Source organism: Anabas testudineus, chromosome 2 (genome assembly GCF_900324465.2).
Source record: "Anabas testudineus chromosome 2, fAnaTes1.2, whole genome shotgun sequence".
Classification (NCBI taxonomy): domain Eukaryota; kingdom Metazoa; phylum Chordata; class Actinopteri; order Anabantiformes; family Anabantidae; genus Anabas; species Anabas testudineus.
In genome coordinates, this window is record NC_046611.1 from 25,033,291 (window position 1) to 25,060,946 (window position 27,656).

A 27,656-nucleotide genomic window follows, 5' to 3' on the forward strand; every position below is an offset into this window, starting at 1 on the left:
ACCACTGCAGGTGTCTTACAGTTTGTATTTAGAAACATCACTTGAACTAATTGTACTGTATATCAAGCAGGGGAGCCTCATTTTGTTCAGCTATGGACCTGTCAGGAAAATTAAATGATCTCCTGTAATTTCAGAAAGACCATCCTATAATCATATGATATACGATAGAAATCAAAAACAACATTTACAAACAAATAGCACACAAGTATCTGGCAGATGTGATTTCACCAAATCAAGAAACCAACAAAAGAGTGTAATTATAACCAAACAATACAGGTCATTGTGAAGAGTGTATTTGTGTTTGCCAATGCAGTTGTGTGGTTGTTTTTATGCCCGTGAGGTAAATGTGTATGCCTGCAATTACAGTCAGCTTGTGATTTGCTTTCAGAGTTCTCTATGATGATTAATTCTCAGGAGCCTTTAACCACAAGACCTGTGCCACATATCAAGTTTAAAATCCTCAACTTCTTCTAGTAGAGTTGCACATAATACTGTAAATGCAATGCATTATGCAAATCAATGAAACATTGAAAAATGATTCAAAATGTCAGTGTTGGTTTGTGGTTTTATCTGTTTTCTAAGACATTGTTCTGGGAAGCAGGAGATCAGAGACACAAAGGGCAGCTTTATTCATATCTCCATATCGTCCCTGTAATAAACTGAGCATTTCCAAAGGGCTCAGACAGTGGGACATTGATTACTACATCTATAGGATACAGTAAAACAGAAAGCATAAAGCTGATTATGAAGCAAATAAGAAAAGTTAACCTTTGTAAAGTGAAAACCTAACTGTGTGGGTGTTAAAAAAGCTGTTTTCTCCACAGGTGACACAATTAACAAGTTGTTACTGGGAGATTGGAAAGCAGAAAAAAAAAAAAAGATTAAATACCTGGCCCTTATCTTGGGGACCTTTTCAGCAAGGCAGACTATCACTCAGTATCAAATGGCATTAAGTTAATGAGCCAAAGATGTTACAAAGAGCAGTAGGTAGCAAATTAGCAGCTTGGCTTATGCCTCCCCCAGAGGTGGTGAGTGAAGAGATGTGTGACTGGTTGAGAGACCTTTATCTATGCCAAATTTGTGCGTGTGGAAGATCACACTAAGAGCACCATAGCACTGAAGGCTGCAAGGCCACTGCCAAAACAACTTACTCCTCTTAGCACAGAGGTGATAATGAATCTCACACTTGTGGCTGCCGTAAATCAATCACACCGGTCTCACAGGTATGAAACCAACAAGTTAAGAGAACAATTAATTTGTGTTCATATAAAGATATAAATTACACTTTTACAATAAATCCTGTTCTCATTTATTCATTTTCTTCCTTAATTAGTTATTTGAACTGTGATAATACTGTGATAATAAAAAAAGATAATATCTATAAATTGTGGGGCTCAATGATTTCAGCTGTCTTAATGTATCACATGTCAACAATTCAGCTTTCAGAGACACTCCGGGTTGTGGCGTGTAATCTAAACTTGCAGGTAGGATAACACTATCTGTCATGCTCATCACGTATTTGAGTGACAATTTTACACATCTTTGACAACTAAAAAGATTCAAGTTACTTTTTTATGAAATACTTCACTCACACATGCCAACTGCCTGGGGTGAAGTCAAATACTTTTTTTTTTGTTTTCATAGGGAATGAGCACAAGTTATTATCGGGCTAGCCAATACTTGGATAAATAACTCTTGTGGAAAAAAAGCCTACTTAATCATCTTCAATAAATGTTCTCATGGCGTGGAGTGTAGGTGCACGGTATGCTATTCAAAGCATTAGTAAGCAGAATTCCTCCATGGCGAGAGAGTGAAACAAGCTGATACATTTCTTTGTTCATTCAAGTCTGAGCCAAACAGATCCTCACTACCAAAACATGACATAAGTCACATGCACAGCAGTGGTAACCCCGCTAAAATGCTGTCAGCACAAAAGGTATACGTCAATTTTCATGCTACTCATGCAGTCAGGGTCAGCTCATAAACTCTATCTAATATTTTCATTTCTTTCTTTACACCAGAGTTGTACTGTAGTCCAGATAAAAAAATGAAGACATGCTCTGCAGATTATCTTCAGCAAACAAACAAGATCAGTGAATTTACATGCACTTAAGCAACCAGGTTACAGTTGGCTTTTTTATGAAACTAACTCAAAGTCCCATGTAACAGTCTACACACAACCCAGTTGCTTACTTTAATAGCCATGCTTATGTTCTAAGGTGCCACTTAGAACTATCAATATATGCCCTAATGTGCAAGTTCATGTTTATTCTTTGTCCACTGGTCATTGCTTTGTGTGTAGATAAGTCCCTTATCTATTCATTTTCTCATCCCCTGTCTTCATCCATCCCTCCTATCTCCACCTAATCAATTTCTCTCCAGCTCATTTTCTCAACTACCCCCCCACTCCCAATTCTTGCTGTCTCTCTGACTCATTTAGCCCCTCTTCCTCCTCCTCCATCATTCTTTCACTGCTCCTCTCCTTCCCATCGCACTCTAATCTCCTGGACTGAAAGGTGTTTCCTGAGGAGGGCCTGTGGGAAGACAGGTGGGAGTGATGGATTGCTCTGTGGATGCTTCACTTTGTCATCTCCAGGGTGCAAACGCGGTGGGCTAAAGGTAGGGGGTGCAGCAGGTTTGGGTAGGTCTGACAGTATGAAGACTGGGTCGAGTGGTGTTGGGAAGGGAGGTCTTTTGAAAGGTGATGTTCTTTTGAAAGGTGATGTTGATGGGGAGATCTGCTCCACCTCTGGTCCATATGATGTGTAATTAAGAAGAATGAGAGCTGTGCAGACGTGTACCTCCTACAACAAGCTCTGATCATTACATCTTCTTATAGATTCAGTGAATTTCAGTTTAGCCATCTCATAAAAGTCATTATACTTAAATTAAAACTTGGGTACACTTTATCAACATGACACAGAGATGAGAGTTAAACTCAAGCCATTGTTTCTGAATGGAAACAAAAAAAAAAACAGAACTGAATAGTTTTTTAGCACTGGGATAGTGATCCATTCAGTGTGTATCCTGCTTCTTGTACAATAACAGCTGGGTCTGGCTCCAGCACTCTTACACTGATTTCTAAAGTGCCACTGTTTGCCAGGATATCAAATACTGAGATTATACAAGTGGGCACAATTCTTTAAGATGTTTTCTATAGCTTTTGAATTCAAAATCAACATCAAACAGCATGATTTTCACTGTGTAAAGTCAATGACAGTCAAACATCAATACTGGACAGTATTTTACAAGATATGATCATGAGGTTGGCTAGTGTTAGGGTAGAAGATGTTCATGATAGATTTAGGTGGAGAAGGATGATTCGCTGTGGCGACCCCTGATGGGAAAAGCCGAAAGAGAAGAAGAAGAAGATCATGACAGGGTCAAATGTCAAGTAAATATAGATATCTTGGCATTACAGTCTACCATGATGGGAATTTAGCTTGTGAAATTACCCTCATAATTGAATAAAGTTTAGATTACTGCACTCTGCTAAGACTTCATATTACCTAAATATTAGTGTTTCAAGCTTTTTGCATGTTATGTTTAGATCTAAACTTTTTTCCTCGGGAACACACACACACACACACACACACACACACACACACACACACACAGCCACACACACACAATTCACCTGAAAATTATTACAAATACACAAATCACACAACTATGGTTATGTACCTTTTTTTAACTTATGATCCTCTTCAGTTCTGACACAGACGAGTGTATACACAACAGTAGCAGATGTTCATCAATATAGTTAGAAACCTACATATGTCTGCTACAAACTCATTCACAAATTTCAGGCCTTGTCGACACAGATTGGTGCCACTCTCTAGTGTACTTCTCACAAAGTGATTTAGGATACGTCCAGGTGCCGTGTTTGGTTACACAACACTGGCATATGAAGAGGAGACAGGCAAGACAGATAAACGGGGAGGAGAAGCTGCTTAACAGCTGCCTGGTTGGTTGGGTAACACTCCACTGGGACCCCCTAGAGGAGCACAGCCTGGGGTAATGTCTGCACTCCAGTTGGAAAAGAAGATTTCAAACTCAAGGCCTGCACAACCTCCACCCCTCCGCAGCTCCCTCTCCCCAGCTCTTTGGGGGATCTATGAAGACCATCCCAGCAGTTAGCACACCATGAATCAGTACCGTCTATCTTCTCCTAGCTACAATACATTTATATCCAAACAAATGAAGGTAAGAATGTGTGTAACATGTAAATAAACACCACCCACTGGTGTTCATTATTAGCACCCTTCAGCCTTGTCCCTTAACCTTTGGTTCACATCACTCTGGCAGCAAAAATCCACATACCAGAGACAAGGTCAGATGCCCAATTAATTTTAGCCAAACTGTCCACGTTTTGTTTTTGTAGGGAGGATTGGGTAACCTGTCATGGTTATCTGTATGTGTTTGTGAATCTGGCCTAAGATAACAGAAACAGTCAAGGGAGCAAGCACGTGACCAAATGGTGTTTTGTTAAAGTGATGTCGGCCTTGTGAAAGGCTAATTCATAAAGGGTACTATCTCAGCACATAAAGTCTGGTCATAGGCTACCTACGGAAAACTTTGCCTAACAGCTAGATGACAAATTAGAGGCAGAAGAGAGAACTTTCTCTAACACCACATACCTGATAAAATTCACAAAAAATAAACCCATCAAAGTAGCTCTCATTACCTGAAAGCATGTCTACAACACATTTTAATCCTGATATGCAATGTCCAACATGTCATATCAAATCAGCCAAAATGTACTGTTGCTGTAGGAAACCTAAGCAACCACAGCTAACAATCTGGCAGACAGGGCCCCTGGGATCCAGGGTGGCACAGCTGAGGACACATGTACACGCATGCACACGCGCGCGCATGCACGCACGCACACGCACACACACTTTTGTATGGCAGTCAGAGTAAGGACACTCATTGATATAATGCATTCCCTAGCCCCCCTACTGTCACGTAGGCCATGCACATCTACTCTACTTTCAATTTTTTATTAATTACCTGTACTGCCTCACCCATACCTTTACCCTAAACATAACCAAAACCAAATTGTAAGCCTAACTGTAAAACCTATACTTAACCCCAAATTTCTCTTTAAACATCCGTCTCATTGTGAGGACTGGCTAAAATGTCCTCACTTTGTAAAAATGTTCTCAGTCCAATGGTTAAAAATTCATGCTGCATCCTCACACTGATAGCCATACAAACACACACACACGCACAAAAATACACACAGACACACAACAGTCACCCTGTCATCTTCAATTGCATCCCGCTCATGTTGTACTAGCGACACCTCACACACAGCTCAGTGGGCCTTGGCCCCCCTGATGTCCCACTGCCGCCAATGAAGGACTGCCAGAAAGTTACTTCAGCTCTGCAGAACAAACACAGAAATCAGCTCGTCTAAAGAAAAAAAAACAAAAAAACAAAAACAAAACAAAAACAAAAGCTAAATATATCCCTATGGTATGGCCTCTAGTCTGACTGTTTAACTTGATATAGTATCAAATGATGCTGAGTATGGATTTAGCTGAGCAAAACTTATGAAACCTTTTGAGTGCCTGAGCAGACGGCAAGGCTGGACGTCTATGAATAACTCGTGGATATAAGTTCAAATGTGTTTCAAACAAGAGGTCACCTAAAATAAACCTACAGTTGAATTTGGGAACTGAGAATAGGAGACATATACACAAACCAGCATTTGACATTGTTTTACTCTGCTTCTGTTTAGTCAAAAAACTGTCGATGGTGTAGTTTTTCTTTTCTCTGGTTCCTTTGGTTTAAAATGTTAACTAAACATATTGTAACCTAAGGCTGAAACTATCAACAAAAATCATTTAGAGCCAAAGTGGAGGACTTGCAGACAAACATCTTTGGCTCCAGGTGGATTTCAGCAAGTCTAGCAGCCTATAGGCTCACATGTGTTTGGCAGATGGCACTGAGTAGATGGCACATAGGGTCAGAAAGGGCACTCAGCTGTATATCTCTCACACATACAGGCTCTCCAGGAATGTCTGCACAAGGCCAAGGATTATGGCACCTAAGCACTTCGTGGTTATGTGTAGGTGTGCATGTGTATTAGTACTCACTGATAAAGAGCAGACCATTGTAAAAAAAAACAAAACGTTGTAGCAACATCTCTGCTTGTGATCATTAATGTTTGGCGTCTAACAGAAGGCTAAACTAACAATGTATTCTACAATAACCAGCTCTGTACATTTCAGTGGTTATAATCCTTCACTATTCCATCCAGTATGTTACAGATATAGATACCTTAAACAAATGTGTACAAACTCCAAATGCACAAAATGACAGCTTTAACTGGACACATATACTACAAAGCAAACAGATGCTTTTATCCAAAATGATTTTACCCAAAGCGGCTCACAAGTGAGGTGCAAGGTACAAAGGCAGGCAGGGTAAGTTTTAGGAGGTCTTGCCTAAGGACCCCTACTGGAGAATTCGAACCCAAAGCTCACTATGGCTGGGTCATCTATGAATTTCAAGATATGATGATTTCCAAACTTGTTGACACAGTCCTTTGGGTATAAAATGTACAAGAGGGGAGAGACAATACAGCAGTGAACCAGTTGAAACTGCATTCAGATCTGAGAAAAGTCCATTCTCTCTTATTAGGTGTCATCATTAGGTGAGGCTATATAGTGTTAAATGCTAATGAGAAATCTCATCACATAACAGATAGCAGAAATCCACAAACAACATGATTTTGACTCCATCCCTGTAAATGAAGCAGGGTAAGAAGGGTTTTTGTGGCATCCTACATCCCCCTATACTTTATAGACAAATTGCAAAGTGTTCAAAAGGGGATTCAGTTTTGTTTAATATGTGCTTTCTAAGTATATGCTTGCTAATATGTGACGTATATTAAATATTTACGTATATTGTATTTTAAATATTGCAGACATGACTGATTTCTGCTCATGTTCTTTGTGTTTTCAACAAAAAAATTCAAGTTTTGCAGGCTGTCCTCTGGCATCATATCTGTTCTTTCAAGTCACTGTTTATATTAATTTGCAGGCTGGAGTATATCTGTTTTTCTTATTTATAGCCCAATATTCTTTGATTAAATCTCTGACAATAGATTTTTACATAAAAACAAACATTCAACCAATGTACTCCACCTGCAAATCACTCAAAACAAAATTATGAGAATAATCAGAAACTGAAACAGAATACAAATTTACATTAAATTTGCGCACATTTATTGGTATTCTTCCACAAAAGCAGAAGAAACCACAACTAACTAATAACTTGGAACTGACAAAAGTATTAAAATAAATAAAAAAAAGGAATCAGAATTCAACCAAATATTTTAAATAATACAACAAATGAAAATGGCATGGGCATCAATGAAGGTACCTCTAGAAAAGATTATAAATAATTGCATAGCGTCATCCATATCCTACACATCCGTCCTTTATACATCATGGTTACTGAGAGATATGGAGAGAATTGCTTTGGCTGTTGATCCTAATCAACTGATCGTCTACCTGACATAAGCCTACACTTAGACACACAGGAAATTCTCTGTGTCTACACCAACAGAGTCAGGTTGCAGGAAAGATTTTATCATTACTTTTCCAAGAGATTCTCTGTTCCATCTTATCGTATTTATGATATGCCCAATTACACTTAAAAAAACAGCAATGTGAGAGTTTGTGTTTATGGGTGCTAAAGCTAACATGCGGCATAGGAAACATATTGATCTCTAATTAAGTATTAATTGGTAACTCAAGTTGCTTTTACAGATGCACTGGAACCATAAACTTTGTGGGAACTTAAATGTCCAAGTTAGTTAGCTCAGACATTACCCAGACTTGATCCTGCAAGCCCCCTAGTGCAAAGTTTGTGTAAAGTTCGCATGAGCACCTAAGTGAATTCAACAGATATATAGAGGTCCAGAGGTTTCACACAGAGTGAGTGAGTGTTCTCTTTCAGCTGATCCACTTAGCACAACACAAGAAAGTATAGGAAATATTTACCATGCTTTCAATTGTTGTGTTGTGTTTCTCTCTTTAAAGAAACCAGGGTTATATGCATAACGCACTGTTTCTAATTACACAGTTATACCATAAACAAAACACGATTGATTTCTGCTGGGTGCTTTTTGTGTCCCACAGTACCTCCAACATACTCTACCCAGGGACCACCCCTTTCTGAAACCAAACAGACCACTGCCCTGTCTAAGAATGCATCTCTCAAGGCAATCTCCTACATGTGCGAACACGCAACTTCGTACACTTTGCAGACATAAATCTCCAGACATTGACTGGCATGCATATGTGAAACCAGCTTCCAGATTGATCTGAACGCATGCTACATAATACATGAGATTCTCCAGCACACGATTGAGCCTATTCTAGTAACTAGCAGGTAACTCTAAGGACTGGATTAGTAGGTCAACAAATACCCCATCCTCATAGCAGCGTGCATCACTATCATGGCAAAGCTGGCCAAATGGTGTGACGCTTTCAGGCCTACTTTGTTCAACAAGTGTTAAGAGTTTGGGGGCTTCTAAGGGTGACCCCTTATTGTTAAGTGCTCCCTTTGTGGTAGTACTCCTCACTGTACAGAGAAGAGGAAAATAAAAGACTTCTCTAACAGTTGGTCATGCCCCAGTGCTCCTGGCAACAACAGTTCTCGAGAACAGAGACCTGCTTGGCCTATATTGGCTTGGCTCTCAGTTAGCGGTGGCGGCATTAGCCCCCTGTCAGCTGTCCCATTCAGGGACAGGCCAGCTCTTTATTAAAACTTTGAAGACTGCTGAACAAAGGGGTGTCCTATGTTTAGATGATAGAATGTAAGCAACTGGTTTTCTGCTTGGGCAACACAATACAAAGAGGCTTCTTCTGAATTTTGGAGTACGTGAGACAGAGTGAGTGAGAAAACTAGAGTGGGAGGGAGAGAGAATAAGGGGTATGCCACGAGATATTCCATACGATTCCAGGATGGGGATTACTTTGATAGACCGAAAATCATAGTGAGCTGGCGGCTGTGTGTGGGAGGAACTGAGTCTTGTAGAAGAAATGCAATCATAGATCACAGGTGGCTCTGATGCCTTGGTGAGTAATAATAAAACCATGGAGCCAAGGCTTTCCTGTTAATTAGAGGATCTAGAAGGATATACCGCTGGCTGCCTCTTCACAGTATGCCCTATATACTAGACTATATATGCTATATGCTACACTTCACTGAGCCAAGATAAGCGCATCCTAGAAAGTAGAGCCCAGTTGATGTCAGTTCTTCTTATTGTTGTTGTCATAGACTTCAGCATCAGTGTGAAGAGTGTACTGGCAAAAGGGTGGTGAACTTCTATTTTTGACATTTATTTATTATGGGTTATACTTTCAATGAATAATTTAAAAAAATAATACATTGATGACAGAGGCTGGCATCATATTTACAAGTGCATGTGTGTCTAGCATGTATAAATGTGCATCTGTGTCCATAGTGCGATGGCAAGTTGAAATACATACATGCATTTTGAGGTTTTAGGACAATTCAGCTATATGTACACACTTTGATACACACATTTTAATCTGTAATATTTGATTTTGGTGTACTGCTTCTAAAAACCACATTGTGTGTCACAGTCACTCTCCACCTATAAATTACATTTACACAATCAGACATACCTGGTCATGGCTGGCTTGGAGGGTGCTCCCGGTGCCATGGGAAGTCATTTGCACAGGGGAGAGGGTCAGATAGGTCACATAATCCTTGCCACTCTGTGCATCACTGTACTGCACCTGGAAGAGAAGGCAAGTAGTAGGCAAACTGAGTAAGCACACACGTAAAAAACAGGAAAGGATATATCAAAGCAGAAATTACAAACACACTGTCTTGTGTTTTTGGAAGCGGTTGGCTTGAGAGTAAATCTTGCATGTCTAATTGCTACCACAGTGCATTTGTGGACACATGCATCATGCATAAATGGCAATGGAGGGAATGAATGTAATGGTTTATACGGGCGACTGAGAAAGGGGCATTCGAGGGGGTAGTGATGAAATCACTGACGACCCCCGATCATTGAGAGGTTAACTCTGACAGCATTCCTATATGCTGTGCAATCAGGACGGTTATGACATGACGCTCCTCTGGGATAGTCTACACTTGACAGCCGAGGGTTTTTGGTAATTCTGCCCGCTTATCTGTCCTACTTCTCACTGGCTCTCTTTCTAATCATGTGAGTGCATATCCACACAAATGAGTTTGTCTGGCCCCTTTATGCCCAGGATTGCTGCAGGAATGGTAATAAATTGCAGAAATAACTAAAAAAATGTGGAAAAAAAAAAGCTAAGAAAAATGAACGAATGTAGAGAGACAATAGACAGAACATTGCTGATTGAAATAGCCTAACACATCATCAGCAAACAGAAACGTAGTGCAGCATGTATGGAAGGATATAGCTATTAGCTTAACAGAGCTTGTAACAGTACTATCTAACTCCTTAGATAAGTCAGGTATAGTAAAAGATGGCCATTTCATTTTTTTCCAGTCCACGACAAGTAGTTTCTTTTAAAAAGTGAATAACATAAATAATATACAGAAAAACAAAACCTGTTAGGTGCTAAAGGGAGTTTTTCCTCTACTATCGCTTAGTGCTTTTTCAAGTGGGATGTGGGGTTTTCTATATAATTCTTTTATATTTTGTAAGGTTTTAAACCTGAGATCACTTCTGTTGTGATTTGGCGCTATATAAATAAAATGTTATTGAAATTGAAAAATTAGGATGCGTAAATCCATGTTATATATGTTTGTAAATCAAGGTATAATAACATCTAATATTATATAAACAGCTGTAACTAAAACATATGGATGGCATTATGTGTTAAATTTATGTGCAATATATGTGCTGATTTGTCTCTATGGATTTCCGCTGGCTTAGGTGTTTTAAGTTATTATCTTCTTTTAATCAGCAGAAAATGTGTGTCCTGAGTATTTGTGCGTCTATGAGTTGTTGTATTTTTCTGTTTACATTTTCCATGCATGACCAAAGTTTTATCTTATCTCAGCTACAATTTGTTGGCCATACATACTGAACTTGTGTGCAAGCACATGCATGCTTACACATGATCTGTGACTGAAAGCTCCCAGAGTGGGGTGTGTATCTCTACAAATAAGTTATGATCATATATAAAAATAATATGTGTTCAAAACAGCCATACACATGTGATACAAGTGAGCCCATGAATTTCTCCTACACACACACACACACACACACACACACACACACACACACACACACACACACACACACACACACACACACACACACACACACACACTAGCGTGTATACTAACACACATTGATATGAACATGTGTACACACACAGATATGAACAACTATGACATGCACGTGCACACACACCTGATGAGGAGATAGGCCCACAGTGATAAATCGTGGAATGCTATCTGTTATGTGTATGAATAATGAAGGTAGTAAAGTGAGCCATGGAAAAAGCTTTCTCTGACAAGTTAATCTCTAATAGATTCTCCAGCATTCAACCTTATGACGAGAGAGAAACTGAGGGGGACATTTTAGGGATATGAATAGAACTGTTATTTAAGAAGAATCCCATTTCAGAAATTTTGAAAATGTATTAATGAGCAGAAAATACAGGCTCTTCCATAACTCTGCAAAGGGAATTCCAACTTGAAAAGAGCAAAACAATGATGCGGCCACAACAGATTATGATCTTTGTGTATGTGCATGTGTAATTGTTTTCAGTATGCTGGTCCATTTAGGCATTACATCTGGGAGTCTGTGATATATAGTGTAATCATGCTGTCTGAGCGGCAGGAACTCAGCTTCTGAGCTGTCGGGCCTCCAGCTGAGGGTGAGGCCCTTCAATGGTGCTGAAGGAAACAGACGTTCCCGTTTAGTCTCTCAATGTAAAGAGATATATGCTTGGATATATCAAATTTCTAATAATTCCCAACTTGTCCCTTTGTCTATGGTGGTATATACACACATGGAACTACAAATTACAAAGTATTTTGACCATGAGGGGACAAAGATCCCTTAAGCTAGGTACTTTTTGTAAATGACTGATTTACAAGTACAATGTCTGTTCAATGTCGTCTGTTTTTGATTGACAGCACTCCATCAATCAGGGAACCTTTTGTCCTTTTACAATCCTACTACTGGCTAGTTATCTCGCTGTTGTATTTGGGTTTGACTACTATTGCTCATTCTTTTGCATGTGTTATCAGATATTCAAGAGTTGCCATAAAATTTGGTACTTATTCTCCAACAGAATGAAGTATGACTTTGGTCATTGCTTATTTTCCAGTGCCATTCAGGAAAAATAATTTTAACAAATATCTACAAAACATGTGGCACTGCAATCAGCTGTATTTTAAAGTGAGTGGCAACTACCATTTACCAGAAAACAGGTCTTTCTTTCTTGGGGGGTTTCTGATAAAATGCCAAAACATCGTTATGGCATCAACTCCTTTAAAATCATTTGACAAAAAGATAATGAACATCTTGAGTGTATGCATCTGTGAGCATACGCATTCTGAACAGGCCTAACTAATCATTCCAGGTTCTAACTTAGAAAACAGCCTTCAATCCACTTCCTTTAGAGACAAAAAGGCAGAAGAGTTACGCAAGGCCTATGATTGATTGGTGGCACTAATGTGGAACGACCTCTGACATCTGGCATCTAAAGCTGGATGGCTCCTCCTCAAATGCTTGTCTTTCTTTGAACTTACATGAACATGCACAAACTAAAACAATCACAGTTGTGGTGCTTATGCAGCCATGCTTTTATGTTAACAGCACAAATATGTATTTGCACAGAAACTGGGATTCATAACCAGTGTTTTATTGTGAAGCGGTTCTTTGCATTTACATACAGCCAAAGAACTAACTCTCAGCCAGGACAACTGGTTCCAGCCTGGCTTTAACTCTTTGCTGGTTTAGAACTAAGAGCCAAATGTGCCAGTGCTGGGGGCTTGACTATCAAAACTAACCAGATCAACTAAAGCTCTGTTGTGAAGATAAATTCAGTGTATCATTCATTAGATGTGTTTTACTGCAGTGTGATTCATAAAGCGCAGATGATGCTGGCTACTGACTAAAGCTAACAAGGGTTAAAATTAGCCTCCAACATTCAGTTTTAATAAATATAATATTATAATAATAATTTTGATAGAACCCATTCCATTTTGACATGAAAATAGAGAATAGCACCGCACAAACCAATCACGTGGCTGGAATAGTTACAGCCAAGTCAGCTTAGGCTGATGCGCACAGACCATAGCATCAGTAACACGTGTGAGATAAGAGAAAATGAAGACAGTAAATGTTAACAGAAAGTGGAGCAACAGAGTTACTGAAGAAAACATCCCGAAGGACAAAGCTTAAGGCTTAAAAGATGAAGATAATGTTGAAAAGAAGAGTCAGAGAGAAATTCAGTAGTGTGGTCGGCTAATTCAAGTCAGACCGAGAAGTGGTGTGCACTGCCAACTGCGTTAAAAGCATGTTGCTCCAAAAAAAGGTAAAAACATTTGGGGTGGCTGTGGCTCACAACTGAACCCCAAGTTCAGTGAGTTGTGCTGTTGCTCAGGTCAACTGCATGGCAAAGTCTTATATGTGTGAGCGAATGGGTGAATGAAAAGCAGCGTAAAAGTGCTTTGAATCAGTTAGGGAGAAAAGCGCTATTTAAGTGCAGACCATTAATCTTTTCACCATCTGAGGCAGTACCATCCTTTAGAGCGCACGCAGTGCAAGACTTCACAGTCCCCGATCCAAGCAAGTGCTGCTTCCCATTAAACCAGTATGATACTAACACAACAACAAGAGACCTGTTAGTGTCCACTTCCCAGTGCCATTACAACAAAAAGAACAAAGAGACAGTGATATCACATACTTAGTTAAAAAAAGACTAGTAACACTAGTAAGCATGGTAAAAAATAAATAAATTAAGGGCCTCCAAATCTCACTTAACTTACTTCTTGTTCTTCTAGCTTGACAGAAATGGTGATTTAGCCTATATGTTGATATAGACTAATATGAAAAAAAAAAAAAATCCTGTGACGGAAACCATGTTGCCCAGACCTAGCTTCAAGATATGAGGGCTAGAAGGGAACACTTCAAGTACTTAAAAATATCTTCATGTGTAGTCAGAAATACCATTAAATGCTGTGATGAAACTGCCCCAGAAAAGAATACCTAGCATGGCCATGCTGCAGAAGAGACGTTCATCTGAGTTACAAACCTCAAAAATCACCAAGCACCGGCAACTCAGAAAAGAGCGTACAGAACACATTTCAACATCAACCACTGTGAGAAGACTGGGTGATGTAGATATGACAAACTGATGGTGTTTCCCACCATGAAGCATTCGGGGGCGAGGTGCAATAGTGTGTGAATGCTTTGCTGGTGACACTGTTTAGAGGCCATCAGTTGTTTATGAGAATTATGTCACCAAGAAGGAGAGAGATGGAGCACTGAATCAGATGATCTGGCCTCCAATTTAGGGCCACATGACCTAAAATGAGCTGAGATAGTCTGGGTTAGGTTGGACCATGGAATGAAGAAAAGCAACCAACAAGCACCCAGGATGTGTGACAACTCCTCTAAGACTGCTGGAAAAGCTTTGCAGGTGACTACCTTACAAATATGATTGAGAGAATGTACCCATTTAAAATGTAAAAACATATCTTGCTATGTTCAAACTTCCTACAGAATGAGGATGCCACTGTTAATGACACTGAACCAGAAATACAGACAACATTGAATAAAAAGGTGAGTCCAAATGTTTAACTCATGCTGTGTGGAAAAGTGAAACACTATATCCATGTCACTGTGTTCCACACTGATGTGAAAGTAACTGCAAGACAAATATTTACTAGCTGTGTTGCCATGTTACTCCAGTTTAAACCACAGAGAACAAGCACTGCAGGACTACCCCCTTTTTATTTGAGAATAGGTTGAGTTCAGGTTGCAGAGAGTCAAAGTGCACGGAAATAACTTCGACTTTACTACAATAAACAAGGTCTCAGAATACGAACGCTGTCATTGTTGGTGAGAAGCAATTAGAGTTCCACACTGAGCCACTTCAGAGGGGACCTCAGGGGTCAAGAGTGTCTAAAGCACACTGTTGATATACCTTTCACTTCTAATAATGGCAGAGCAAACAAAAGTGAAAATGCACTTCACCGAAATCACGGAGAGACTATTTTATTTATAAAGACAAAGTGAGTCCAAGTTCTATTGAAGCCAGTTCAATATTAGGAACTTCGTTTCTCTCTCTCTCTCCCTTTCTCTCTTTGAAAATTATATTTCAACTGTTTGCACACAGGTTTGCAATACTAGGAAAAACACCACAGACATTGCTTTCACAAATTCCGAAATTTCTAGTTATTGGATAATTCTTTTTACGTACAGACAAATTTAGGTACAGTAAATAGCACAGTAGGGCTCTTTATATTATTATCCCTCATTAAATTATGAACAAAACGTGTGGTACTCTAGGACTTTAGTTAATAAAAGAGTTCACACAGGACAGAAGGAGTTTTAAACTGATGGAAGAAAGCAGGCTGAGTTTTTCTGAGAACAGTGATTAGTGTGCAGACAGTGAAAAGAACAGTTTGAATCCAAACAAAGTGCCAGGTTAACACGCCCTCCACCTTCCCATGCTGGGACAGTGCTGGCTCACAACCACTATATTGCCTAGTGTCGAGAATGATTGAACATGAAATATGATCAATACTATCAAAATACAAACAACAAAGGCTATTTTAAAAAAGATGCTGCATAGTCAAATTTGCAATATGCTGTGTTGGCACTTGAGGGTATTTGATTTAAAGGTTTGCAAATGGGCTTAATTGTGGTGTAAAAACATCATCACTAAGTTTTTCCAAACACACACAGACACAGGCATACGCACCAACACGCACACAGAGGGCCACCATGTAAGCAGAGAGTCTGTGTGCCAAGCCAGCACAGCATTAACGGCCTGATTTATACCACAGACAAAACTTGTTTTCGAAGATCACTCTTCACACAAATATGCCGCAGAGCGCAGCTGGAAGCCATCACCCTGCTGCAAAAATCAAACGTGGTGGGATTAGCCATCCCAAAATGTATTTTCTAACGCAAATCCCAGAGTAAACAGAGAGTAGAGGAATGAGATGATGACAAGAAGGTTGGAAGCAAACTGTAGAAGTCTTTAAAAGTTTGCACCAGATCAGGTGTTTGATGTTGACGTAGAGAGATGAGAGTCAGCAGTGGACGTCAAGAAGGAAGGTGAAAGACAGGGGGCCAAAGAGGGAGAGGGGGAAAGGAGAGGGAAGAAAATGCCAGGCAAGGTGTAGCTGGCACCACTTGAAGTGGTTTTTCTACACAGTCATAGAAGGAAGTAAAGAAGGAGAAGAACAAACAATGTGAAATTGTGAGAAATCCTGGGAACTGTACTGAGTGGATATCAACATCAGTCACCCGCCAAGGATAGTGTTTTCATTAACATAAGATTTCCAAAATAGAAGTTTTGATTCCAGCACGGAAACAAATACAGCCCTCTCTTTTCTCTAAACCCATCTTTCATGTTAAGCTTCATGGAAAACATAAGTCAGATGACTGCTTTGTCTACTATGTTATTACTATCGAATAAAGCAAAACTGGGCAAAACTGATTCAACTTTTACAGACACAACCTGAAGTGCTGCAGTACAGTCTAATGATATTTCATATGCTGTGAACTCTACAGCCATATTAAAATCTCTGCTAAATACACAACGTTTCTGTCATATTTTCCATTCGCACAAATGCAGCTTGACCTTGGGAGGATCATAACTTCTAACTCCTGCTGAAAAGGTGCTACATTTACTCTACCTGCCAGTTACTAAGGGATATGGCTTATTAGTGTGCGCAACAAAAAATAATGTTCTGTGTTATAGATTTTATGGACTTCTGTTTCCATCTGATAACCAAAGGGCAGGGTGATGATAGTTAATTCACAGTTAATATAAGTAGTAAACACCATAAATGCCATTTACAGTAAGTACCTTTTAAGGATGAAAAAATGCTGTCTTTTTATAAGAATACAGTATAATAAAGTATTTATTAACCCTTAAAATAATATGATATGTTTCAGTCTTAAACATAGAATAATATTGAATCTGTCCATGTTTAACACAAGTCTGTCCACTGGCTACTTGAAACTAGAGATCATGTTACTAGTACCATCAGAGCCTCAGGAATCATGCTCAGCATTAGTCCACAAATAAAAGCAGCATGTGATCACGCACACACATCTTTCATCCACACTTCCTTTCTCTCTGCCATTTCATTCCCCTCTTCTTCATTAATTCACTCAACCTTTAAATCACTCCAACTCTGCCAGCTCATGGACAGAGAGAGCTGCTCTGATAAATGCAAACTGGTGTGAAAGCACGAAAAAAAGGAAAGAAAAAATCAGCAGCATGTTTGTCTTTGTCCAGGTGTCTAATGGAAAGGTAATGGAAAATCACTGTTCTACTATATATATGTATATTTATATAAAAAAAAATAAATAGACAGGCTCAATTCAAAATTTGTTAAAAGTTAATCATTTGAAGCAGTGGTACTCTGAAGACTATTAAGTAACGTGATGGCAGAGCAGCTGGTGAGTGCAATGCTGAGTCAATCTCTTCAACATCTCTAAACTATACAAAAGTAAGAAAAATTAAAGAGTCAGTAAATTTGTGGAAGAATTAAGATTACCATGAGTGATTAGAATGGGTGTGCAGAAACACCAAAATAATTATAAACCAGAGAGAGTGAAGTGAGATGTACACGGACAAAGGCAGAGAGGGAGAATCTGTTATGTGGCTCTTACTCTGCACTTCATCTTTGGTCCATGTGTTGTCTTTTACCTCCTGCTTCTTTGTTTCTGCCCTACTTCCAGCGTATATACCCACAGTGCCAACTACACACTAGCCAAATTAATAGAAAATATACACACATACAAACAGACTGTATTAAGTGCCAGCGTCCTTGCTCCAAGCTGGCATGGGTACAACACACTGTGGTTTATCCAGTCAGAGCTTTCACCAGAGGCCATTTTCCAAACAAATCAAAAGAAGGGATTTGCAGGTAGGCCTTTATGAAATTGGATGGATGAAACAGACACTATGAGAATGTCTTGTTTAACTGCTTTTAATCCAGTATTGGGCAGTCACTGTAATTCACTCACTTGGATGACATAATTAGATTACAAAAAACAAAGTTACTAATCAGACCAAGAGATTATTATCAAGTTACGAGACAAATCTCATGGTGCATGTGAGTGCTTGTTTATTGTCGAGTGTGGTTGAGAGAAAGCTGCCGACACAAAGCATCACATTATGAGTTCAGTGGAAAAGCAGACAAGTGCAGTTTTTTGCAAAAACATCTGAAATCGGTGGTGGTTTAACCCACAAAAACACATAAGAATACATAAGCCTTAAGAAGTCTATCATGGCTGTGTAGGCAACCAGAGGTTCTCGTTACAGAACCACATGATATGAAACATCCCCTCAATGGAACACATATTGTCTCCATGTCTCAATTACAGCCTGAATTCCTTGCTTAAGAAATACACACACACACACACACACACACAAACACAGAAACATGTGAGTGCACTGATGCTTCTCTGTGTGTATGCTTCTCAGAAATGCATAAAAGAATATATATTCAGTTTTATGCAAACATGGGTATGTTTTGTACAGTGTGAGAACAACAAGGACCTAAACTTCGCACAAAGCCTCAGCCCAACTCTTCCATTTCCACTAAACAGAACCTGCTGTGTGTGTGTGTATGTGTGTGCGCACACACATATGCACAAGTGTGTCTGGGCTTGGCCAACCAGCAGAGCTCTCTCAGGTTACACATACACAGGAAGGCTCAGAGCAATAACAAAGACCTTTCAAAGAAACCCTCAGCAGGTTAAGATAAAATGTTTTCGTTCAAACTGATAAAAAGCATCTGCAGGTATCAGTGGTATGGTGTGTGCTGCAGATTGGGCGGCACTGATTAAAACAGGGTTGTCTTAGACAAAAAGAGACACGCAGAGTGCTTACAGTGAGTATCTGTGTGTTTTAAGGCCATTAATGACAAAAGCACCTGTCAGATTTATTTTCCAGCACTAAATTCAAAAGTGTCAATAATGTATAAATTACATTTATACAGCTCTACAATCTATACTCTTACTGTATACACAAGCATGCTTTGCTTGTCATGTGAGAGCAGCATTCAGCATTACCCAAAGCTTGTTCATTAAAAATGTGACAGTCATTGAATTTACTGTAAACTTGTGGAGGCAGATGGCTGCTCACCATGAGCCTGGTTCTGCTGGAGCTTTCTTAAGTTAAAGGGTGTTTTTCCTCTCCACTGTCGCCCAGATCTTGCTCAAGTGGGGTTGATGGGTTTTCTATATAATTCTGCATACAGTTATATTTTGTAAGGTCTTAAACGTTACACTGTAAAGTGCCTTGAAATGACTTCTGTTGTGATTTGATGCTATACAATAAAAATGAATTGAAAACAAAATCATGAGTATTTACAGACAACAGCTTGGCAATTTTATTATTCAGCTCCTTTTCAATTCTGCCTAAATTTTGAACTTAGTAACCATTTCTTATAGACCTTCAGAGCTTTTTCTGGATCTGTAGCCATCATAGTGGCATCATGTCCATCTCCTTGCATCTTACCTGGAAACCCTGGATGTGAGCCAGGTAGTCCAGCTGCTGTGTAGGCTGCACAGAGACACCACAGGCCAGGGCCGGGTTCTTGCCTTTCATGGGGAGGGATGTGTCAGCTGTGGGTGCCTGACCATTAAGCAGAAGCTCCCTGGCCATTGTAGCAGTGGGACTGGGTGAGGAGGCTGGGACATTGTAGTATGGAGAGTGTCCTGGTGGCAGTGGAGCAGAGCAAGGCCCCATGTCTTTGGATGTTATGTAGTTGACAGAACTGCTGCTGCTGCTGCCACCTGGGGCTGGAGCACTGCCCGCCTGCTTCCTGCTGGCCTCCATCTCCTGGTAGACATCCGGGCTGAGGTGGAGAAGGCCTTTCTGGGCTGAATGTGTCAAAGAAGAAGGGAGGGAGGATGGATGGAAAAGGAGATTTAGATAGTCAGTAGATGAGGTGACACAATACAACACAATAAAAATTTGAAGTTGAAAAAGGAACACAGGTAGGAGGTTGGGGGAGAGAGAGGAGATAATTATAGCTCTAATTATTTAGAGTCAAAATTATTTGGACACTCGCAGTACATTCACCCTCTACCAAACAATGCCAGGGAGTGTTTGTGCATGCGTGTGTGCCTGATTGTGTGTATACGCATGTGTGTTGGCTCCCAAACTGGCATTCCATCACCAAACGTAGATGACAGTTTCATGTGGTTTGGCAGCTCTGAGCACTATCAAAGTGTCTGCCGGGAAACGCACACACAGCCTCTTTCTTACAAACACACAGACACAAACAGAGCATCTACCAATATCAACAGTGCAGCTATGACTTCATCTTTGATGGGAAACAGCACCGGCAAACGCGTGCATGTCAGAACTCTGAAACCGGTTCGGCCTCAAGTCAAGGTTCTTGTGTGGATATATTGGTGGCCCGGGAAACTTCCCAAGCATTTTGGATCAGAAAAGCTGAGGCACCTTTGTTGTCTCACCGGCTTTTCTTGAGCAGGATGCAGCACAATCCAGACATGCAGTGGTTCTAGCCAGCTGAGCACAACAGCGCTCCAAGACTATGTTCCGACCCAGACTATTTGTATAAATTTCTTTGTTTATGTTGGCTCACTGTACTCTGACATCACTGTCCTGAAATGGTTGTGACAGGTGGAAGGAGGAAACACCACTGTAGGGAAGCGAAAATAAGGGGAAGAAGTATGAGATATGTAGGAGGAAGGAGGAGAGATGTGAAGGGAGAGAAAGGATAAAAGAGAAGGATGAGCTAGGAGTCAGTTTAGATGGAAGAGGAGGTAGGGATGAGTGGATATGAAAAACATACAGTGCTTCCAAAGCTTAGCCAAGGTCACTAGAGACAGGAAGACCAGCTGTGTATGTGTCTGTATCTACGTCTCTGGACTTGTTTGTGTGTACGTACAGACCAACAGCTGGGAGAAAGTGCTGGAGTAAGCGCATGACTGACAGGCTACTTCCTGTTTGAGTTAACATTACCAACACACACACACACACACACACACACACACACACACACACACACACACACACACACACACACACACACACACACACACACACACACACACACACACACACACACACACACACACACACTGAGAGAGAAAGAGAAAGAGTTTTAGCTTACTCTAGTCTAAGGTTTCTGGGAACCTGCAGACAGTATTTCCCATTATGAACAATGAAGCTGAAAAGCTGAAGGAAACAGCAATGAAATCCAGGACTTATTACTCATACTACAACAAACTGTCCTGTGCCAGCAATGACACAACAGCTTGGATTTTTTTCCCCTCCCAATCCTGATGACAACTTTAATTTAAATTTACACAAGTAAAACTCGCAGATCTGTGCATTTTGAATATAGCATCCTAAAAAATGAAAGGTGTTAGCCAGCGTGACATCAGAAGCAGACATTGAGCACTGAAGGTGTTGGGTGGGTGATGGGGGGACAACAATGAATGTAATCCATGTGAGTGTGTGTGATAGTCTGCCTAAGTGTGTGTGTGTGCATGCGAGGATGTTTGCATGTGACTGAGTGCTTGAAGCTGGTGTCAGATGGCAAGCGAGAGCGTGAGAGCAAGAAAGAGCAAGAGTGAGACAAAGGAGGAGAGACCGTGAGAGTGAATAAGTAAGAGTGACAGAGTGTGCTTGTGCGTGAGGATGTTGGACAGCGATTGTGAAATTATGTACATGAAGAGGGAGCAAGTTAGAGAAAGGAAAGAGCAGAGGGAATGAGGCTGAGAAGTGGGGAATGAAAGAGTGTGTTTGTGGTGTTGGTTCCAGGCAGTTTCTTAGGGGTCCCACCCAGGCTCGGTGTCCGGTGGGCCAGGGGAGCACTGGAGGGAAGCCAGAGCCAAGCATGAGACTGATCAAAAACAGATAGGGCCGGAGCCCGCTGCTATAAATCACCATGGTGGAGCAAGACCTTCACATAGTTCACACATGCACACAACACATATACACACATATACACACAGACATATGCACAGCAGGAAATGAAATGTGGCAACTTGAGTGAAAACCCCTGTTGAAATACCCATGGGAATTGAAGGGAGAAAAATACTTTCTTCTTACTTCTTTTTCATCAGCTTTCTTTATACGCTCCTTTCCTGATTCTAAGCCACCCTGTTTGTTGTTGTACTGCATCCCACACCCCACACAAGGCAAACGGCATTTACACACACTCACACATATGCAATCAGTGCTTTTAGGTTCCTATGTGTGTGTTGTGTGGAAGAAGAACAGAAACACAGAGCAAAAATGAAATGCCTGTGACCTGCTTACCTGCTTTCTGACACACTTCTTAAATAGTCACCAACAATCTTTAAAGTTTGCATTTGAATTTTCTGCTATGGATTCATCACATTTATATGCAGTAACTGCCTCTCTACACAGTAGTTTTACGTAGTGAATCTCATGTGAGATAGAAATGACTTAAGGAACTCATTCATGTATTTACTTCACGAAAAAAGCCCAAGCAGTTTCAGGTAATGCAGATGACAATGCTCAATTATGAGCTTGACTGGCAAGCTGTAAAGGGATCCCTACGCTGCTTTTCTGATTTTACTACCCCCAAAAATTTGGTTTATGTTTAGTGTCTGTTGAAAATCTGTATTTTTAAAACATTCTACAATATTTACATTTATGTTTGCTTTCCCATTACTCTTTGTTGGTATGCAAAGACCACCAACCATTATTTGGAGGAACAGCATAAAACCAAAAGCAGAATCTGAATTATGCCTCCCACGTGATTTACAAGTGTGCATCCTACATGATACAAACAAAACACATAAAATATTGCTCCATAGCTACTGATATGTACAGTAAATTTTGTCACTGTAAGATAGAAGTCAGCTTGCAAAGTCTGTCTAGAATTTGTAGTGGAAATATCTACAAGAAGAATTAATTAATTTTGAACTCTGACAACCCAGAAAAGATTAAAGACAGACCATTCTCTGCTGTGGGCGTGTGTGGTGAGTTTTGCAATTATAAGTAGTAATGTTTATCATATTAGAAATGTTACAATGATTCTGTTGCCATAGTCTAAATGAGTATGTTGCAATTCTGCAAACTGGTTTAGTTATTCTCAGTTTTTCAAAAAACTGCACAGTCAATCAAAACAACAGACAAAACAGAAACATCTTCCATTCAGCAGAAAAGGATCCACACATGCACACACAGTGAAAACGGAGACCAGCTGTATCTGTTTGAATGAGTTGTAAATGTTGTTTATGTAATAAACATTATTTACACATTAGCGCCGTGTGACTGTTGTGTGGTTTGGGCAACTTTAAAGAAGTAATTAGCAGATAGTTAAGCCTCATGCTGAGTGTGAGATAAACTATGAGTGGGAATGGCACCAGACCAAAGACATGCTCCAAGCCAACAATAGAAATAATCACCATATAAGGTAAACTTCATTTTCCTGGGAGTTCTGCTCTGTAGGTGTTGGGCAAAGGGTGGAACTTGTGCTACCATTTAAACCTCAACCATTAAAATAACTTATTCAAACATTTATCTGTAAACATAAATTAAGATGATATATCTTTAAATAAATAAACTAATATCACAGATATGAATGCTCTCAAAGCTGTATTAGAGACACAGAGCTCTCATCTGAATTTTATTTATTAAGATTCAACCTGCAATGAGCACAGACATTATGTCCAAGTCATTAGTCTTAACAGTTTGTTTTGTACTTCTCAATATGAGAAGGCTGAAATATGACATCCATTACCTAAGTTGGATACCCCACCAAAAAAACCCAAGTGACAGGACATTCAGATCTAATAATGCTAGCTGTTTGTTTTCCACTTTTCTGCTCCACGTCTCACAGGCCATTTTCCCTCTTAAATGCTCTTGTAAATTATTGCCAAGTAAATTATAGCTCATTTACTTTGCTCTAAATTACACATCCCATGAGGCCATCACAATCCCATGTAAATTCATACATAAACACTGTCATGAAACTATTTTGTGTATGCCTATGTTTGAAAGTCTTCATAAGTAGTAGAATGTCTTAAGACATTCCAAATGGTTGTATTAGTTATGCCCACTTGCTTGTATATAATTGTTTTTTCATTGTTTCTCTGATTCAAAATGGCTTTTTTCTCTCCCACAGACAGTTCTCTGGTTTTCAAGTTGATTTATTCTTTTTGAACACAGTCAGTCATTCATTCATGGAATACACACAGGTAAAAGGTTAGGCTAAAACCGGACAGGACACACCTGTCACTTACATATTACTTCCAAAACAATTCACTCACTTAAAATTTGGGTCATCTCATACAAAAGGTGCTTTAATCTACCGTATATTGTTTAACACATCTACATTCAAATAAAAGCTGCAATTTTCAAGTTTCATATCATATTCATCTTTCGATCTTAAACCCAGATATCTTGGGATACTTTATGTACAGCAAACATGAATGAATTAATTGACTTGACTTTGACTATTCCATATATACTTCTGGAGGGGACAAGCTGTGTGCTTGTAGTGATCATAAAGTTACTTCAAAAATCCAGCGTTCATCTTTATTTTGTCTACAGCTGGCATGTGGTAGACACATACAGATATGTAAGATATATCTGACTTAAGACAGATCATCTTATCATACACATCCTGCCCCATCATGTGCTTTGTGTCTCTGTGTGTGGGATTAAGGGTATGTGTATATGTGTGTGTGTGTGTGTGTGTGTGTGTGTGTGTGTGTGTGTGTGTGTGTGTGTATCTGCATGGATGCTTGTGTCTTAATCCTGAGTGAAAGGCTACGTTTTCTTGCACAGGAAGGCAATGGGGGTAGTCCCTGGAGGGCCTCAGTTTGTTGGCCCTGTAAGCCTGTGTGAATGAGCCTGAATTTGCAGGCTCCCCATGAGGACGCACGGCCGATTAAGCTGACAGTCAGAAGCCCATTGAACAGTCACAGAGATTAAACGCTGGGCCATCTCGCCGACTAAAAGCACCTTCGAGACGAGAGAGCATTGGATAGCCAGCGAGGAGGAGGAGAAGGAAATAGACAGAGACAAAGGGAGACGTGCGGATACTCACTGTTACTTGTCGCTTCAGTAAAAGGCGCCTTTTGTCCATTCCAGCTTTTGTTGTCCATCTGTAGGGATGAGGAGAGAAGGAGGTGGTAAGAAAAGATATATATTCTTGAACAGACAACTTCTTCACGCATGTCAGACACGTTCCTTCCTACTGTTTGGGCCACAAAGACACGAGCGCTCACAGGAGGGGATGCTTCAGGAGTGTAGTGTCTGTCTAAGCCAGTCACTTAATTAGGGGGTGTTGTCAATGTTTAGTACCTAAAACTGTCCTTATTCAATGTGTTACTTCAGTGTATCAGCCTGCACAAGCTCACACATTTACAAACACACGTGTGAAACTGAAAAACAAATCATTTGTATGGAGACAGACAGAAAGCGGCACCCTACCCTACGAAACAGGAGCTTGATAAACACTATGTATTCCATGGAGCTCGAGGTTGTCCAAGGATCTAAGGAGAAGTAGGCCATCTAATTAATTCTTATAGAGATGTTTTCACAGCTGTCAACCAATGTGAAGCCATGTCCCAGCCACTAACTCCATTCTGTCTAAATATTCTGCCTTGATTTTAACCAGAAAGGTCTTATTGTTTATTTTCAGACCACCAGACCCTTCTGTATCTAAGACAGACATCAAAGTATAGCAATCCAAGGGGTTTATGAACAAAAACTTTAAAGATGCAAACCAAAATGAAATAACGTATGTGTAACATTTGAAATCTCATTGTCAACACATGCAACCGGTACAGTGTACTATGGCGCAAAGATAGGATGCATAGAGAATTGAGACTAAGGGAAATATTGAATGCAAACTGTGTTGCATTTTCTTTGGAGAATATGATCCTATTTCACAGTCTTTCTGATCTGAAGAATGAGTCATCCTTACATTATTTTATGGCTGTCCGCATATGATATATTCTATGCAGCAGCACGTACCTTACTAATGAGCTGTCTGGGGAAGGCCAAATATTCTACAGAGAGCCTGGTTATATAACATCATCTCTATTTGAATCTGTTCCTTGATCTTAAAAACCAACAAGGTGAATAAAGATGATGGCGATCAAGGGTTGCTTGCAAAACACATTCACTCTGAACAGGTTACATAATAGGTCACTGGCATTCAATATAAATCTGAGAATCAACGCAGCATCAGTTTCTTCTGCAGGGCTACGGGGCTGAGGAGACGAGATAGCATTCAGACAAAATAAGGGTGGCGAAAACAACAACTTTATGTAATCTTTCAGCATTCAGCTGTATAGGTACCCATGGACCACCACTATCCCCAGAGCCCTGCTAGCATGCATGGAATACAAATTGCAACACAGGCTATATAACATCTCAGTGTGCTTGCATTTCTTGTGTGCATTTGTAAAAGTAACAAAAACAAAAGCAAAAAATCATATTTTCGCTGAAACAGTTTATGTTGGCCTCAAAATAAATTACTTAGAGTGACCTACTTAATATACATTTACTACTACTAATTCATGGTATAATTGTGAGTAGAAATTACCCACATTCATATATACATTCATATATTTTTATTATTAAAATGATGGTTGCAAATATTTGAATAACAGTTCATCTGTTAATTTTGACATCTTACTATTATAAAGAGAATTGTACAGACATTGAGGTATTGTATGGTTAACTAGGTTTATCTACACAGAAAATATCAGCTATTGGTAATATATTGTATATTATGTATGTAAGTAAAGTAAAGTATACATTTTGGAAAATTTTGAGTGTCTTGTGTCATGTGAACTGTGAATATAAGTATACTTGCTCAACCTCAATAGTGCAAAAAATGTTCTTTTCCAACAGTAACAGCAAACTGTACCCTACAGCGCATTTTAGATACAAACAGTGAAGTGGAGTCTGTACCTCGGTGGGGTTCTGAGGGACTGTGGAAGCCTTGTAACCCAGTTGCAGCAACATCGCCTCAGCTGCATTTCGCTTGGCCACCTTCTTGTTGGGTCCTGTTCCAGTGGCAACGTCATTATTCACTTTCACCTATAAACGCACAAACGAACACACAAATAGTCACATGATCACATGCAGATAAATTGAAACATTTTTCAATTCACACATTGTACAGCTACATCTGATACTCATCCAGGTGCTAATAGATGACTCGCTGTCTTAAAATGCAGTTTTTCTGTGATTTCGCTATAATCTTTATTTATTTTCAGTCGAAAACACTTGGCTTTGCTTTCTGGACAGAGTAACCCATGAAATTTACATTATACAAAAAAGCTCCAAGTGAAGTGTTTGTTTTTCGGTGGTCCTAAAACATTAAATTTGTCTCTGCAGAATGTAAGCACATATTTCCATGAGAATATCAGACGTTGTTATGTTATTCAAACAGACAATTAGGCTGTACAAATAACATACTCA

The 27,656-nt window shown here is 39.7% G+C and overlaps 1 protein-coding gene across 1 annotated transcript in view; it reads right to left on the reverse strand.

The window, feature by feature from the left end:
* Positions 1–27,656, reverse strand: part of stau2 (staufen double-stranded RNA binding protein 2) — a 78,895-nt gene that overhangs the window by 16,878 nt on the left and 34,361 nt on the right. Inside the window, exons 10-13 of the mRNA XM_026363393.1 lie at positions 27,144–27,272; positions 25,267–25,324; positions 19,722–20,086; positions 9,672–9,785 (exon numbers count right to left, since the gene is read on the reverse strand). Of these exons, the coding sequence (XP_026219178.1) occupies positions 9,672–9,785; positions 19,722–20,086; positions 25,267–25,324; positions 27,144–27,272 (666 nt within the window). The remainder of the gene's footprint in view (positions 1–9,671; positions 9,786–19,721; positions 20,087–25,266; positions 25,325–27,143; positions 27,273–27,656) is intronic.